This window comes from Mastigoproctus giganteus, chromosome 4 (assembly GCF_048544385.1).
Source record: "Mastigoproctus giganteus isolate SK-2022 chromosome 4, ASM4854438v1, whole genome shotgun sequence".
In the NCBI taxonomy this organism is placed as follows: Eukaryota; Metazoa; Arthropoda; class Arachnida; order Uropygi; family Thelyphonidae; genus Mastigoproctus; species Mastigoproctus giganteus.
The window spans coordinates 199442336-199457606 of NC_143578.1; the positions used below are offsets into that span (position 1 = coordinate 199442336).

The window sequence follows — 15271 nt, forward strand, 5'->3', positions numbered from 1 at the left end:
TTCCACAGGTGGCATGGCACACAAATGTAGGGACATAAATTTAAATTGAAAAAGGTTAGTTGCAGAATAAATGTGCAGAAATTTCCTTTCAGCTAGAGAGTAATTGATCATTGGAATAAACTTTGCCTAGCGTTATGGAAGTAGGAAGTTTGAATAAATTTAAAGGATTGGACAGAAAAATTTTTTTGACTGATGCTTTATTACTTACTTCCTTGCCTTCATTTTACCCAATACTAATGCTACAGTATATTAAAATAATTGTATTTTATTTTATGCTTTGAAAATCTGATGCTTAATTTTATAGGTATAACTACTATTCTTGCTCTTGTAATGATATCAAATATTACAGGAACAAGAATTAAAGTAAAAATATTTATTTATTTTTTATAAAAAAATTATTCTTTGAATACTTATCAATGAACCCTGCACAGATTGTTTGATCTGACCTGACACAGTTATTTGGGACCCAGCCCCACTTTTTGAACTTTTGAGTAACTTGATATTAAAATAGTAATAAGCAAAAACTGCAATGCTAGCTAAATATTGTAACAAAATTAAAAGCAATCAATAAACAATGAGGGAGAGAACAATACTATCTCTATTTTCAGCAACGTATTTCTTGTGCACTCACTTTAAATGAAGGATCACTTGAGCATAGCACATTATGCCTTGTCAGTTTTGTAGCACATAAGACTGATGTCAGTGCATAGATGGTTTCATCTTACTTTGTTGTCTCTACAATTTAATTTTTCAAGAATTTGCAATACAAACATCTTTTACAAAGTTTAATTATTAGATTTTAAAATTCCTACAACAGTGATAAAGAAAGTGTTTGATAGATACCTGAAATTGTTTTTGCTTACAGCAAGGAAGAATTGCTGTTCATCGCTTACAGATCTATTAGCAGTAGACAAGTAGATACTGCTGTTTGAAAAATTTGAAACATTGTCTTTCACACATTGAATTATTACTTGGCAAGTGTTTAAAAAATATAGTTGGAGCTTTGATTGGTAGAATTTATTTCAAATATTTTATGTGCAAATTGATTAATGATTTTTAACTTATTATTATTGTACTGTGCCCGGCTTTTAGCTGCTATTAAGATTTCAGATTTGTACTTCATTATTATTGAATTTTATTTGACAATCTTTTGCAGTCTACATTCATATAAATTTGAATAAAGTAAATGATGATATGATTAAATCTGATGCTACATTTTTATTTTACAGAGTGTAATGAGGTAATTAGTCTCCCATCTAAATCTAAACTTACAGCTTCTTCATGGCGACCATGGAAGAAACACCGGACATGCACTCCACAAGATGGCCACATCTATAGCCATGGTGCTTGGTGTGCTAAACACAACAATGGTAATTTTTTGATTGTATTTCTCAAGTTAATAGCTGTTTTTGGTACATGTTTTTCATTAGAGATACAACTTAATTTGCTAATATTTTTAAATTTTAAGTGTAACTCTATGTTGTGTATCTGCAGGAGCTACAAATGTGCATTATAAAGTCTTTCTCTCTCAAATGCCAGAGTAAAAGAATATTACTAATGCTATTGAGGCAGTTTTGTGAGTCAGAAAATTGCTGCTCTGGTGGGGGGATACACAGACTAATAGATTAAAATTGCCACAGGTAGAGGTGAAAGTGATTCTTGAATTGCTTCTATTGGAACATGCAGCAGCCCAGAAAGAAAGGTACTGGGGATTCCACAGGCCTGCTGTGGGTCATCATGGTATAAGGAAATACATAGGCTCTGCTAGGGTAACTAAGAGTAAGAACTGGTGCATATATACCAAAGCCAGGAACACAGTAAACAAATTTGATGAATTTTTAAGTGCTGGTCAAGTCATCAAATGCAGACATCATGGGGATAACTGAGATGAGGTGTCACTCAGATAAAAGAACAGAAGCAGAATTTGAATATGAGGATTACAATGTGTACGGAAAGGACAGACAGGGCAGAAGGACGGGAGAACGGTTATGTTCTAAATTAAGAAGCACAAAATCTAAGGCAGTGCATCCAGTTGACATGGGTGATCAATGCAAGTTGAGTCAGTTTGGTGTGACATGAGCATTGAGAAAGTAAAAACGAGAGCAGGAGTGTTATAAGCCTAATGACTCTGATGAGTATAATGAACAACTTTACAAAGAAATAGAATGGCCAGTAAATCAGAATGCCTTATAATGGGGGGGGGGGATTAACTTTACAGATATTTACTGAAACTTGTAAACTGGTTAGTCACTTTTGTGGATTTATTGGATGGCTGTTTCTACGGCAGCATGTTAGATAGGCAACAAGAGAGAGCAATACTCTTGACCTGATTATCAGCAGTGATTCTTGTTGCATTAAGAAACTACAAATAAAAGAAACACTAGGTGGCAGTGATCACAGTGTATCGATGTGGGATTTGGTTAAAGATGTAACTACTATCAAGGGTAAAGGGAAGGGTTTTTGCTTTCATAAAGGAGAATACAGTAGTCTCAGAAAGTTTTTAAATTCTATGCAGTGGGATCAACAATTGATGTTATCAACAATTTCTAAATGGGAAGCATTCAGGGAAATAATTATAGAAGCCACTAGGTTTTTCATACCAACTAAGAAATACTCTTTAAGGTTTAGACCTAAATGGATGTCAGATTAATTAACGAGACACGTGGCAGAGAAGAAATGTGCATGGGATGAATATAAATTATCAGATTAGCATTAGTATTAGTAGAGGCATATGATGCAAGAAAGCAAGCTTATGCAGCATCAGCCAAAAAAAAAAAAAAAAAAACCCACTCCCATTTCACCCCTCCGTTCGTTCGAAATACCTGTCCAGCTGAGCCTTAAATTTATTTAGGCTATCAACTTCCACAACAAGGGATGGAAGTCTGTTCCACCAACCAAACACCCACTAGCTAAAGGCAAATTTTCACACATCTATCCTACATCTGTCTTTCCTCAATTTGAATTTATGCCCTCTCAGGTGATTATTCTGAGCAAGAGGAAGAATCCCATCAGCATTGAACATGCTCAAACCATTCAAGGCTTTACACACCTCTATCAGATCACCTCGCCGGTGCCTAGTCTCCAGACACTGTAATTTGCAAAACTTAAGCCTTTCTTTGTAAGAGCAACCCTTTGTTCTATTCACTAATCTTGTTGCCCTTCTCTGTACTCGTTCCAGCAGCTCTACATCCTTCTTGAAAGGAGGCCTCCAGACCTGTATACAGTACTCAAGGTGTGGCCTGACCATTGCCTTATACAAGTGAATAATCACCTACTTATCCCTGTTAGAAAAATTCCTGTATATCATTGACAAGACACCATGAGCTACTCTTGCAGCTCATCTGCATTGTTCAGAGAACTTCATATCTGCCTGCACAATTACCTCCAGGTCCTTTTCATTCTCTACCACTGTCAGTGTAGAACCACAGAGTTGATATGTTGCTCTGGGGTTGCTGTTTCCCATATGTAGTACTTTACATTTGTCAATGTTAAACTTCATTTGTTACCTCTCAGCCCATCTGCTCATATTTTCCAGATCCTGTTCCAGCAGCATAGCATCAGTAGTGTCCTTAACAACCCTGCCAACCTTCGTATCGTCTGCAAACTTGGACATTAAGCTTGATATACCATCATCAATATCATTTATAAATACAGAAAACAACAATGGACCCAACACTGAACCCTGAGGGACTCCACTAATAACATTAGTTCACGATGAGCAGTGTCCATTGATTACCACTCTCTGTCTTCTCCCCCTCAACCCTTTATCCATATCAGCAATTTGCCTCCAATGCCACACTGCTCCAATTTGTGCAGCCGTCTTCCATGTGCAACAGTATCAAAAGCCTTTCTAAGATCCAAGTATATAATATCAAAGTTATTCCCTGCACCCAGTTCTTTTGTGGCTGCATCATAATATCCAATCAAATTGGTCAGGCAAGACTTTCCCTTAACAAAACCATGCTGTGTTCGAGCTATAACTGAAGTCTTGTCTAGATGATCCTGCAATGCTTCTTTAACCAGTGCCTCCATTAATTTTCCTGGAACAGAAAGTTAAACTCACAGGTCTATAATTACTTGTGTCAGCCTTTGATCCTCCTTTGTGAATTGGGGTCACATTTGCACATCTCCAGTCTATGGGTACCTCCCCTGAGTCCAAGGAAGCTCTCATAATTATGGCTAAGGGTTTGCTTACTTCTTTGCTGCCTCCTTTAATATAACTGGATAGATCCCATCCACCCCAGGTGCCTTTCTTGTGTTTATCTTCAACAATTTCTCCTCTACTTTACTCTCAGTTATTAAGCTAGATAATCTCTAGATAAGATTATCTAGCTTACTGCCAGATTTGAATACACCTCTAGCATTCCTCTCGCTGAATAACTCCTCATGTGTGAATGTCAATGCAAAATATTCATTTAGTTTGTTAGCTACCTGAGCAGGACCATCAACAGTTGAACCATCGATATCAAGTGGACCAATCTGATTCATCCCCTTCCTTCTAGAGTTTACATAAGTAAAGAACTCTTTGCTGTTTTTCTTTGCATCCTTTGCCAAAGATTTCTCGTAATCTGCCTTTGCCTGCCTAACCTCCTTTGTAACTTGTTTACAGATCAACTTATATCTATCATAGGTTTCTGTGTCATGTGTTAATTTGTATGTATCCCATGCATTTTTCTTCTCTGCCCTATGTCTCATTAGTTCATCTGACATCCATTTAGGCCTAAACCCTGAACAATATTTCTTAGTTGGTATGTAAAGCCTAGTAGCTTCCAAGATATGTTCTTTGAATGCTTCTCATTTTGAATTTGCTGTTGGTAACATCATCAGTTGGCCCCACTGTGTAGAATTTAAATACTGTTTCAGACCATCGTAGTCACCTTTATGAAAGCAAAAACCCTTCCCTTTACCCCTGATGGTAGTTACCTCTTTGAATAAATCCCACTTCAGCACACTGTGATCACTGCCACCTAGTGGTTCCTTATCTGCAGATTCTTAATGCATGAAGAATCACTACTGATAATCAAATCAAGAGTATTACTCCCTCTAGTTGCCTCCCGAACATGCTGATGTTGAAAACAGTCATCCAATAAATCCACAAAAGCCTTGCTAGTGTGTGAGTGACCAACCCACAAATTCCAGTCAATATCTGGGAAATTAAAATCCCCCGTTATAAGACTCTCTGATTTACTGGCCCACTCTATTTACCTGTACAGTTTCTTATTATACTCATCAGAGTCATTAGGCCTATAGCACACTCCTATTCTCAATTTTGATCTCCCAATGCTTATGTCATACCAAACTGACTCGACACTGCACTGTCCAGCGATATTGACTGGCTTCACTTCCTTGGATTTTATGTGTTTCTTAACTAATAGCATAACCCCTCCTCCCTTCCTATTCTGTCTATCCTTTCTGTACACATTGTACTCTCCAAATTCCAGTTCTGCATTCCTTATATCTGATATCCCAACAATATCTGCCTTTGATGCTTTGAGCAATACCTCAAATTCATCAAATTTATTTACCAAACTGCTAGCATTGGTGTACACGCAAGTATACATGCACCTGTTCCTATTCTTAGCTACCCTAACACAACCTATGTGTTTATTTGTACTGCAATGACTCCCAGCAGTCTCTGAAATATCCTGCATCTTGTTTTCCAGGCTTCTGCTCATTCCAATAGAAGCAGTGCAAGAATCACTTTCACCTCTGCCAGTGGCTACTGTTAATCTATTAGTCCTTGTATCTCCCCAAGCTAGCAGTTTTCCGACCCACCTAACACTGCCTCGATAGCATTCGCAAATATTCTTGCACCCTTTCTATTTAAGTGTATCCCATCCCTGTAGAAGCAGTCTGTCCTGTTAACAAGTACAGACCAGGCTGAAAAAAATTCTACACCTTGAGCCTTGCACAATCTCTCCAGGGTCGAATTGATTGATAAGGCTCTCATCATATACTCCCTCCTATCATGTCTTGGCAGAATTGCAGACACTTTCAAATTATACCATAACTTGCCATTTTATTTAAACATTGACCTGTACTTGTCAAGTAATTCCACTGTTCTCCTACTCTTAATGTCATTTGTGCCAACGTACAACAATATCAACCATTGTGCCCTTAAAAGATGATATCCGCTCTACAACATCATTGTCATTTTTTCCACCTGTCATTTTTTCACAATATATTCACCATTTCCCTGACAATAGCACGAAGAACAACTAGTTCCTGTGGGACCAGTGCATTCTGTCTTAGGGGTTGCCACTTTGTTGCCTAATGTTCAAATGCAAGCTCTGGCATTGATGTGGGCAGCTGAGATCTTCATTGTTCCACCAATTTAAGTCCTTTGATGGCATCTACCTTGTTCTTCAAACTCTCATAAAGGCCAATAACAATGCTGAATTGGCACCTAACTACTTCACATTCCTTACATCGAGCGCATACAAAGACATCCCCCTTAGCAATATCATGTCCCATTCCAGAAGATCCGCAAATATTACACAAGTTGCACATTTTTTTAGGCTGTGATGCATTGGAGAATTGCCCCCTTTGGTTCTCCCCCGAGCCACAGCACTCCCACTACTTTGTTGTGCATTGCTTTGCTGCTCTAGTCTGGGGCATGATTTCTATTTAAATATGATGTAATAAATTAACAGTGAAAATTAATAAGGTTAATAAATTTAATTGATTAATTTACTATACTATATTTGACTATACAATACTATACCAAGTTAATGCAGTAATATGTATTCTGCTATATAGTTTTACGTTATACCTTAGCTATCAAGTTCGAGATATACGCTATCAAGGTACACTATACTGTAATAATCACAATGTAAAATTAGTTATATCCTTAGCTAAATACAAAAATTTATTAAACCTTCAAAATACATATTTATTACAATTAAAACCCTACTATTCTTCTGCGCTAGGTTACACTATGATATTCCCACCAAAACGATAGGATAGTGGTACAAGTAGTGAGTTGTAACTTACACAGTCACTAGCTGAATTTAAAAAATATGCTAAGGAACACTGGCTATTTAATCTATTTGTAAAACACAAATTAACACGTTAACTATTCAAAAATACGATAAAATACAAAAGATATATATACCCAAATTTAGACGATGTTCTTGTTATTACTGATAGTTGCTCTATTCAAGACATTTTACATTCATTTAATAATATTCATCCTAGACTCAATTTTATATGGGAAAGGGAAAATACTGATACAAAGTCATTAAATTTTTTAAATTTCACACTCGCGACACAAATAAAGTCCAATTTTAACATCTATCGTAAACCAAGAAACACCAGTATGCTTCTGCATTATAACAGCTATCACCTGTTCACCTACAAAAGGTCTATCGTTTTTAATCAATTTCTCAATGCCTATAAATATTCAATGACGGAATCTGCTTTAGACTCAGAAATACAGATATTAACCAATGAATTCTTAAACAGGGGTTACTCCCTTGCTGCAATAAACCAAATTAGGTTACAAACTAAGAGTAGGACACAAAAATTTACACCAACCAAGAATAGCAACATCAAAAATTACTTTATTTCTGTCCCATATGTTGAACAATGGCACAAACAGCTTAACAGATTCTTTAAAGATACTGAATTTAAAATTGTGGCCAGACCAATACAGAAATTACACGCTTTACTAAACAATTGCTCAGTCCTTTCCCCTTTTGCAACACAAATCAGTGACCTGGTATACAACATTTCTTGCAGTGATTGCAACTCATCTTATTAGGGTTCAACACGGTATATTTGGATGTGAGAGTGAAACAGCATGCATCCTCAGTCCATGCTTCTCATTTAGCAGCGTCAGAATTGGCCTTTCATGAAGTTAATGAAAACTGTACATTTTTATTCAAAAGGCCAAAATACTTAGTGTGTCCAATGTAATTATACTAGACTATTAATTGCAGAAACCATCGAAATTAAATTACATGAGAATTCTATTAACGTTCGCTGTCCATATCTAATCTCTGATTCGTGGTCATTTCTGTGCATGCATGCATGAAGACAAATAATCTTGCTATTTAAGATCCAGGCTCACACATACTCTGTAATTTCCATTCATGTGATCAAGACATCTTGGCGAAAAGCCCTGTCAGCCTCAGGAAGGAAAGTTGTTTTCGTAAAATTTACATTAAACTTTTTTAATTGTTTTCGATTTATTATTGTAATCATTTTGCATTAATTTTATATTTGTTGTAATTTCTGGAGAGTGTCATACAAAAGTGTTCTACATACCATATTGGGGTAAATTTCTCTTATTCTTCTATAAATAATACTTTAGTGTTCTGTGCTCGTATTTGTATACAGGTGGTTTAACTCACGGACTTAGTCATTCTGCAGAGGAGATATGCACCAAAAAAACTGACTAGCCTGTTTTCAAGTCAAAACAGGCTAGCAATTTTCATATTAAGGCTTCTTATTTCACGATAGAAAATGAAGGGGGAGGATCCAAACCCAGTTTTGCCTGTAGGCCTTATCGGCATCAAATTTTATATAATCAGCATCAAGATCCTGAATTCTTTCAAGGAGTTGGTATGGCAAAAAACTGTCTGCCCAGTGAAGCCACATTTTCACTGCAGAGAGTGATGGGCCAGCCCCGAGAGAGGCAGGTGGAATCTACCAGCCACAATGTGGGCATTTCAGGGATTGCTTTTGAGGGGTTTAGCATTGGTGCTTATAGGCTACCCACCTCACTCTCTTGCATACTAGCACCTCAGGTTAGTAGGTGAACCTTACATAAAAATGAGAAATTTTGGCCATGTCTAATTTAAAGTTCCAATATGCATTTAGTATTTTAGGGTACTTAAATGCAAACTGATTTTTAAAGGATATTTTTGCAAAAGCAATGTCTAGGAACTTCACAAATGCTAAGACCTAAATTACTCATAGAACCTGAGTAGTCTAGATCTCACTAGAACCTCCTCACTGATATGCCATGAGGATTATGAAAAAATCCAGTGAGTACAATGGCAATCACAATTTATTTGTGCTGTGAATATGTATCTTTTAACTTCAAGTGTGACTTGAATGACAGAAGGTTGGGAACTGCTGCCATAAAGTATTTCTAATTTAAGTGGATCATCAAAACCAATTTGTGTGTGTATATATACAGGGTGTCTATAAGTTATTCAACTGATTATGAAGCTCGATTAAAATTTTATTGTAATAGGTATTGTAAAACAGTTTGCTGCACTTAATAAAGCAACTCAAATAATTTCTTATCACACAATCACACTTCTGTAATCCTGCATATGGGCACCGTTGGTAGCACATAGACTATCAAGATGGTAGTCAATTTCATTCCAAGTGTTTTGAGGCATTTCTTGAGAAATGAAAGTCACTGCCTGCTCAATATGGTCTTTTAACTCTGTGATGTTAATTTTTTTGCATACACCTTGTCCTTTACATAGCCCCATACAAAGAAATCCATAGGGGTGATATTCAGGGAACAAAGAGGCCATGGAATGGGACCATCCTGGCTGATCCATTGGTTAGGAAATTTTTTATTGAAGAAAGTGTACACATGCAAGCTTCAGTGTGGTGGTGCCTCATCTTGCTGACAGAACATGTGTGTTGCATATCTTCCAGCTGAGGTGCAGCTTACAATTCAAGCATATCTAGGTAATTTGCAGAGTTCACAGTGTTTTTATGAAAGAAAATGGTCCAATCACCTGGCTGAAGGCAAGCGTACACCACACATTTACCTTAGGATTATCATGATCGTGTTCACAAACTGAGTGGGGATTTTCAGATCCCCATATGTGACAACTGTGTCTGTTAACTTTACTAGACAGGTGGAATGTCACTTCATCACTGAAAAGAACATTTTCCAAAAAACCAGGAATTTTTTTTGATAAAGCCCTTTAATGGATTTATAGATCTGTTACAGGTGGTTAATTGTAGGCTCATCGATCAACTAAATATGATTATGACACTAATGGTAACTTCCAAGTTCTGTAACTGTAAAATACACTTAATCCAATCTTCAGAGTCTGGAAAATTGTTGACACTGCGTAAATTCTATCTGCGAAAATTCTCCCCCTGAGACATAACTAATATAGTAGAAGTATACTTATAACAGTAGGTCCCACACACCCTTAATAAACTTTTAATAATAATATTTTTTCTTCCAATCCTAAAAAAATGACACTTCCATCCCTAAAAAATTCCTCATGTGTAAGTGAAGATGCAAAATACCTATTCAGTTTGGCAACAATTTAAGCAGGATCATCAAAAGTTAAACCATAATACATCTTGCTTTCCAGCCTGCTGCATGTTCCAATAGAAGCAATGCAAGAATAACTTGCACCTCTGTTTGCAGCTACTTTTAATCTATTAGTCTGCATATCCCCCAAGCTAAAAGTTTTCTGATATTGCTAATACTATCAAGTATTAGCAATATCCTTGCACCTCAAACAAAACTGGAAGGATATTGCCCGGGAAATGGGAAATATATGATGCAAATAAATTTTGCATTTACTTTTGATTTGGCATTAACTTTTTACCCTGGCAGATATAGCAAGGGACAGAGTCAGTGGTGTAGCTACCATGTAGGCAGGCAAGGCAATTGCCTCCTGGCCTGGGCCCTTTAGGGGCCCGGCATCTTTGGCTGTCTCCTCTTTTTGCAATTTTCATTAATTAAGTAGGGACCTGAACATGTTCTTTGCCTCTGGGCCCAAAAAAGGGTAGCTACCCTATTGGACAGAGTTAATAATATTGTAAACAGTTATCATCTTCTAAAGGAACAAAAGTTAATTTTGCTGTAAGAGGTCTGAGAATTTATTGCATGGGTATGAGGCAATGTTTAGAAAAGCTACAAGTTAGGGGCTAAATTTGAAAGTCTAGCAGTTGCCTACATGAGATTGTGAAAAGCTCAGTGGATAGAATTTTTCTCAGCATAACCTGCACTTTTTAACAGCAGAGAATGTTTTTATAAGGATGGGATATACACGTAAATAGAAGAGGCAAATATGTTTACTGATGCTATTGATGTAGTGTTAGATGGGTTGTAAAACTTAGTTTTTTTTAGGGGAGAGATACATAGATTAGTAGTTTAAATGGCAGCTATAAGCAGAAGTGAAATTGATTCTTACAGTGCTTCTATTCAACATGTAGTTGCCTGGAAAGCAAAGTGGAGGGGTTACATGGCCTGCTTGGAAGGGGGGGGGATTCCTCATGGAGCAAGCAATTCTATGAACTGTTACTAAATGGTTCTATTTTACTAAGAGTGTACAAACAGCACACATATGAGGTCTATTCAAAAAGTATATCCAGACTGCTATAATATAAAATAACAGTAAGCATATTTATGGGGTAGGTAACTTAATCTTCTTTGAAATAGTAGCCTTCTGATGCACTTAGTCCAATGAAAAAGTCACTCTTGGAAGTGCTTCTGGAAAGCTGATTTTGAAATTGTCAAAAGCTAAGCTGTTGTTACTATCTTAATTGTTTCTATGTTATCATCAAAAAAAAAATAAGTCACATGGAACCATTTTCATGGATTGCTGGACTTCATTTTGTCCAAAAAAATCTATACAGGTATGATAAATGTGAGAGTGCATTATTGTAGTGATGCAATTAGCCTTTGAAGTTCCACTTTTTTGGTTTTTTTCTTTGAACTACATCATGAAGATGTCTCAGAACTTCAACTTAGTACTCTTTATTTTTTTCCCTGTGGAGCATATTTGTGGTGAACACAATCACTATCAAAAAATGCTAACAACATGTTTGCTGTACACTTGCTGCACTTATTTGGATTGTGGGGAAAGGAGGAATATTCCACTAGATAACTGCTGTTTAGTTTCAAGTTCACCATTTATGATATGTTTCAAAAATACCTTGTCATTAGTCTCATGTTCAAAAAATCAGACGTGATTTAATGGTGGTAGTCACATTATTCCTCTGTTAACAGCTGTGGTATGAAACTTTCATAAATGTGCCTCATATTCAAGATGTTAATATTCAATCATTTCATACACACATTTCAGATATGATTTCATCATTTGTTGAATTTGAAAGCCATAGATCACTTTTGAGGCTCCCTGCACTCTTTGAAATGATAGTACCGATCAAAAACTTGCATACAGTCTATTGCGGAGTCCCCATATGCTATTTTAAGATTTTAAAATTTAACACAGACGTTGAATTTATTGTGATATTTTTAAATACAATGGAAACATCTTCATTATTGACTGACAATAGAAGACTGCTGTGAGTGAACAGCTTACTTTGTAGAGGTGAGGATGAAACTTGCCTAAAGTCATTGTGCTTTGTAGCAGTACATTCTGTTGGCTCATCTTTGAATGAGCATAGTGTGGACATTTTTTGAACAGACTTGTTGTTGTTGTTTTGTTTTTTGGAGCATTAGCAACTAAGGCCATATTGCTCCGGGAATATGCGGTGGTCATTCCCTTGACCTTTCCGCATCCTCCATATTTGGTGGTGACGGGCTCGAATCCCGGTCTAATCAAGAAGCGTGTGCTACGCACTGCTGCTCCTTCCCATCTGGCCACGGAGGCGCCCGAACAGACTTGTAGAGGTAAGGATGAAACTTGCCTAAACTCATTGTGCTTTGTAGCAGTGCATTCTGTTGTCTCATCCTTAAATGAGCATAGTGTGGACACTTTTTTGAACAGACTTTATATACTTGGTTATGCACTAAGTGGTAGCAGCATAGCAATAAATTTGATGAATTTGAAGTACTAGTTTTGCTATTAAATGCAGATATTCTAGCAATATCCAGAAACATGGCACTCAGAATAGAGGGATGCAGAATTTGATTATGGTGAGTACAATGTGTATAAAAAAGGACACGTATGTGTGTGTGTGACATGCTGATTCCTGTCTTTTTTTTAGAGCAGCACATAAGGATTCCCTCATAATGCACCTTGTGTTTCTGTGATGAGCTATTTCTGTATCACTGATCGCTGTGTTATATTGATTTATGTGTTTTGTGATGATTCACCTCTTAAGCTAGTGGAGATAGTTTCTATATCACCAAGAAGGTCACTGGCTGACTCCTGTCCTTACCTCAAGTAGATGGGCTATCTGCTAGAAAATAAATGAACTTCAATTGTTGGTTTTCCTTCTACCACCTTTGGAAAGAGTCTTGGAAAGACTGTTATTTCTTAATAGTTTAGAAATTAGCATTAGCATTAGTAGAGGCATTTGATGCAAGAAAGCAAGCTTATGCAGCATCAGCCAAAAAATAAAAAAATAAAATAAAATAAATAAATAAAAAATAACCACTTCCACTTCACCCCTCTGTTCGTTTGAAATACCTGTCCAGCTGAGCCTTAAACTTATTTAGGCTATCAACTTCCACAAGGGATGGAAGTCTGTTCCACCAACCAACCTCCCGCTGGCTAAAGGCAAATTTCCACACGTCTATCCTGCATCTGTCTTTCCTCAATTTGAATTTATGCCCTCTCAGGTGATTATTCTGAGCAAGAGGAAGAATCCCATCAACATTGAGCATGCTCAAACCATTCAAGGCTTTATACACCTCTATCAGATCACCTCGCTGGTGCCTAGTCTCCAGACACTGTAATTTGCAAAACTTAAGTCTTTCTTCGTAAGAGCACCCCTTTGTTCCATTCACTAATCTTGTTGCCCTTCTCTGTACTCGTTCCAGCAGCTCTACATCCTTCTTGAAATGAGGCCTCCAGGCCTGTATACAGTACTCTATGTAAATAACAGACAAGGGTGATTGTAGAAGAGAGAGAAGAGTATAGGTGAAAGGCGAGAGTAAAGAGCAGATGGCTGCTCCTCAACAGAAGTGGAGACCCTATTATATTACTTACACACAACTGCCAACGTAATTTTTCTCCAAATTTGTAATTTTTCACAAAAAATAGCAAAATTATGTTAAAATCTGCATTTTTTTTTTTAATTCTGTGAATTTTTTCTTATTTTCATTAACAAATATAGCCACAATAAACATCTGAGAATAGTTTTCCTTGATTACTGTTAGTCATAAAAAAGCAAATTTTCTCCGTTTTGTTTCCAGTGCAGTGCATACAATTCAGCCTAGGGATTATACCCCCTTTTAGTTTAGAAAATGATAAAGATTAATAAAAGAGCTTAGAGTTCATTTAAAAGCTAATATCATTAAAGTTTATTTTCAAATAAAATAAATGTACAGGATGGCAATTCTTCTAATTTGCATTGTCAACAGAATCTAGAAATATGAGCCAAAATACAGCCCTTCCTTGTCGATAAATTATTAAAGGCCACCTTCCTTGTCAATCATAATTATAAAAGAAAAATGAGAGATAAGTAGAATAGAAAATCTGTTTATTGCAGCTTAGAGACAATATGTCTTAAATGTCAAATCAGATTGGTGGATGATGAACTGATCAGAGCTGCTATTTCTAGATAACTATCTAGAAATAGCAGCATTTATACTTATAATTTTGAAATATGCAGGTTCCAACAAATTTTGGCAATAAAAAAAAAGTCTTTTTATGAAATTTTGATGCAACATAGGTGGAAAGGAGGGGGGTCCATGGTGCCCTGTCAATAATTTATTGAACACTTACTTGCAGAGGTCATAATCCCACTCTATAAGGTAATGGTGAGATTGCACTTGGAATACTATGTCCAAGTGTGGAAAATGTACCAAAAAAAAAAAAAAAATCCAGCTTCTTAGAAAGGCCAAAAAAAACAGATGATACAAGTGATGAAATTGGCAAAACAGGATCCATATGAAGAAAAAATTTGAATATGAAGCTTGTTAACTGGGTGCCTTAGAGGAGGATCTAATTGAGTTCTATAATAGGTCTGTATTGTTGATGATACTGGAAGGACATTAAATTTAAATTACAGGGGAAAGAGATATGGACTAGATTGTAGTACGAGGTTTTCTTTTAACCAGCAAAGCTGTAAATTACTGGAATAAGTTAAACATGTTATAAAGCTTTTTTTCCTTTGGCTGGGGAGCCCAGAGCTCCCTTGCACAATATAGATAATACTAATACTAATTAGTATTATCTAATTTTTCAAATTGTGAGTCGCTTCAGTACTACACTCTAAATAAACAACAATTCTCCAAAGAGACATATGATGTTAGCTATTTGTGATGTGGTGCCCCTCCATTGGCTGTTTCAGTATCTTTTGATATCTTATTAGTAGGAAGCCGGGCACCACATCATTGGAGCACCTGGCAACCAGGCATCTGAGCACTTGATTTAACTCACAAAGATGAGAGGTGCCTAAAGAACAAAATGGGAAACCTCAT

At 36.5% G+C, this 15271-nt stretch overlaps 1 protein-coding gene across 1 annotated transcript in view; it reads left to right on the top strand.

The window, feature by feature from the left end:
* The window catches only part of LOC150087318 (lactadherin-like), a 209092-nt gene that overhangs the window by 164045 nt on the left and 29776 nt on the right, over positions 1-15271 (top strand). The window contains exon 6 of the mRNA XM_090371983.1: positions 1230-1370. Coding sequence (XP_090228109.1) covers positions 1230-1370 — 141 coding nt within the window. The remainder of the gene's footprint in view (positions 1-1229; positions 1371-15271) is intronic.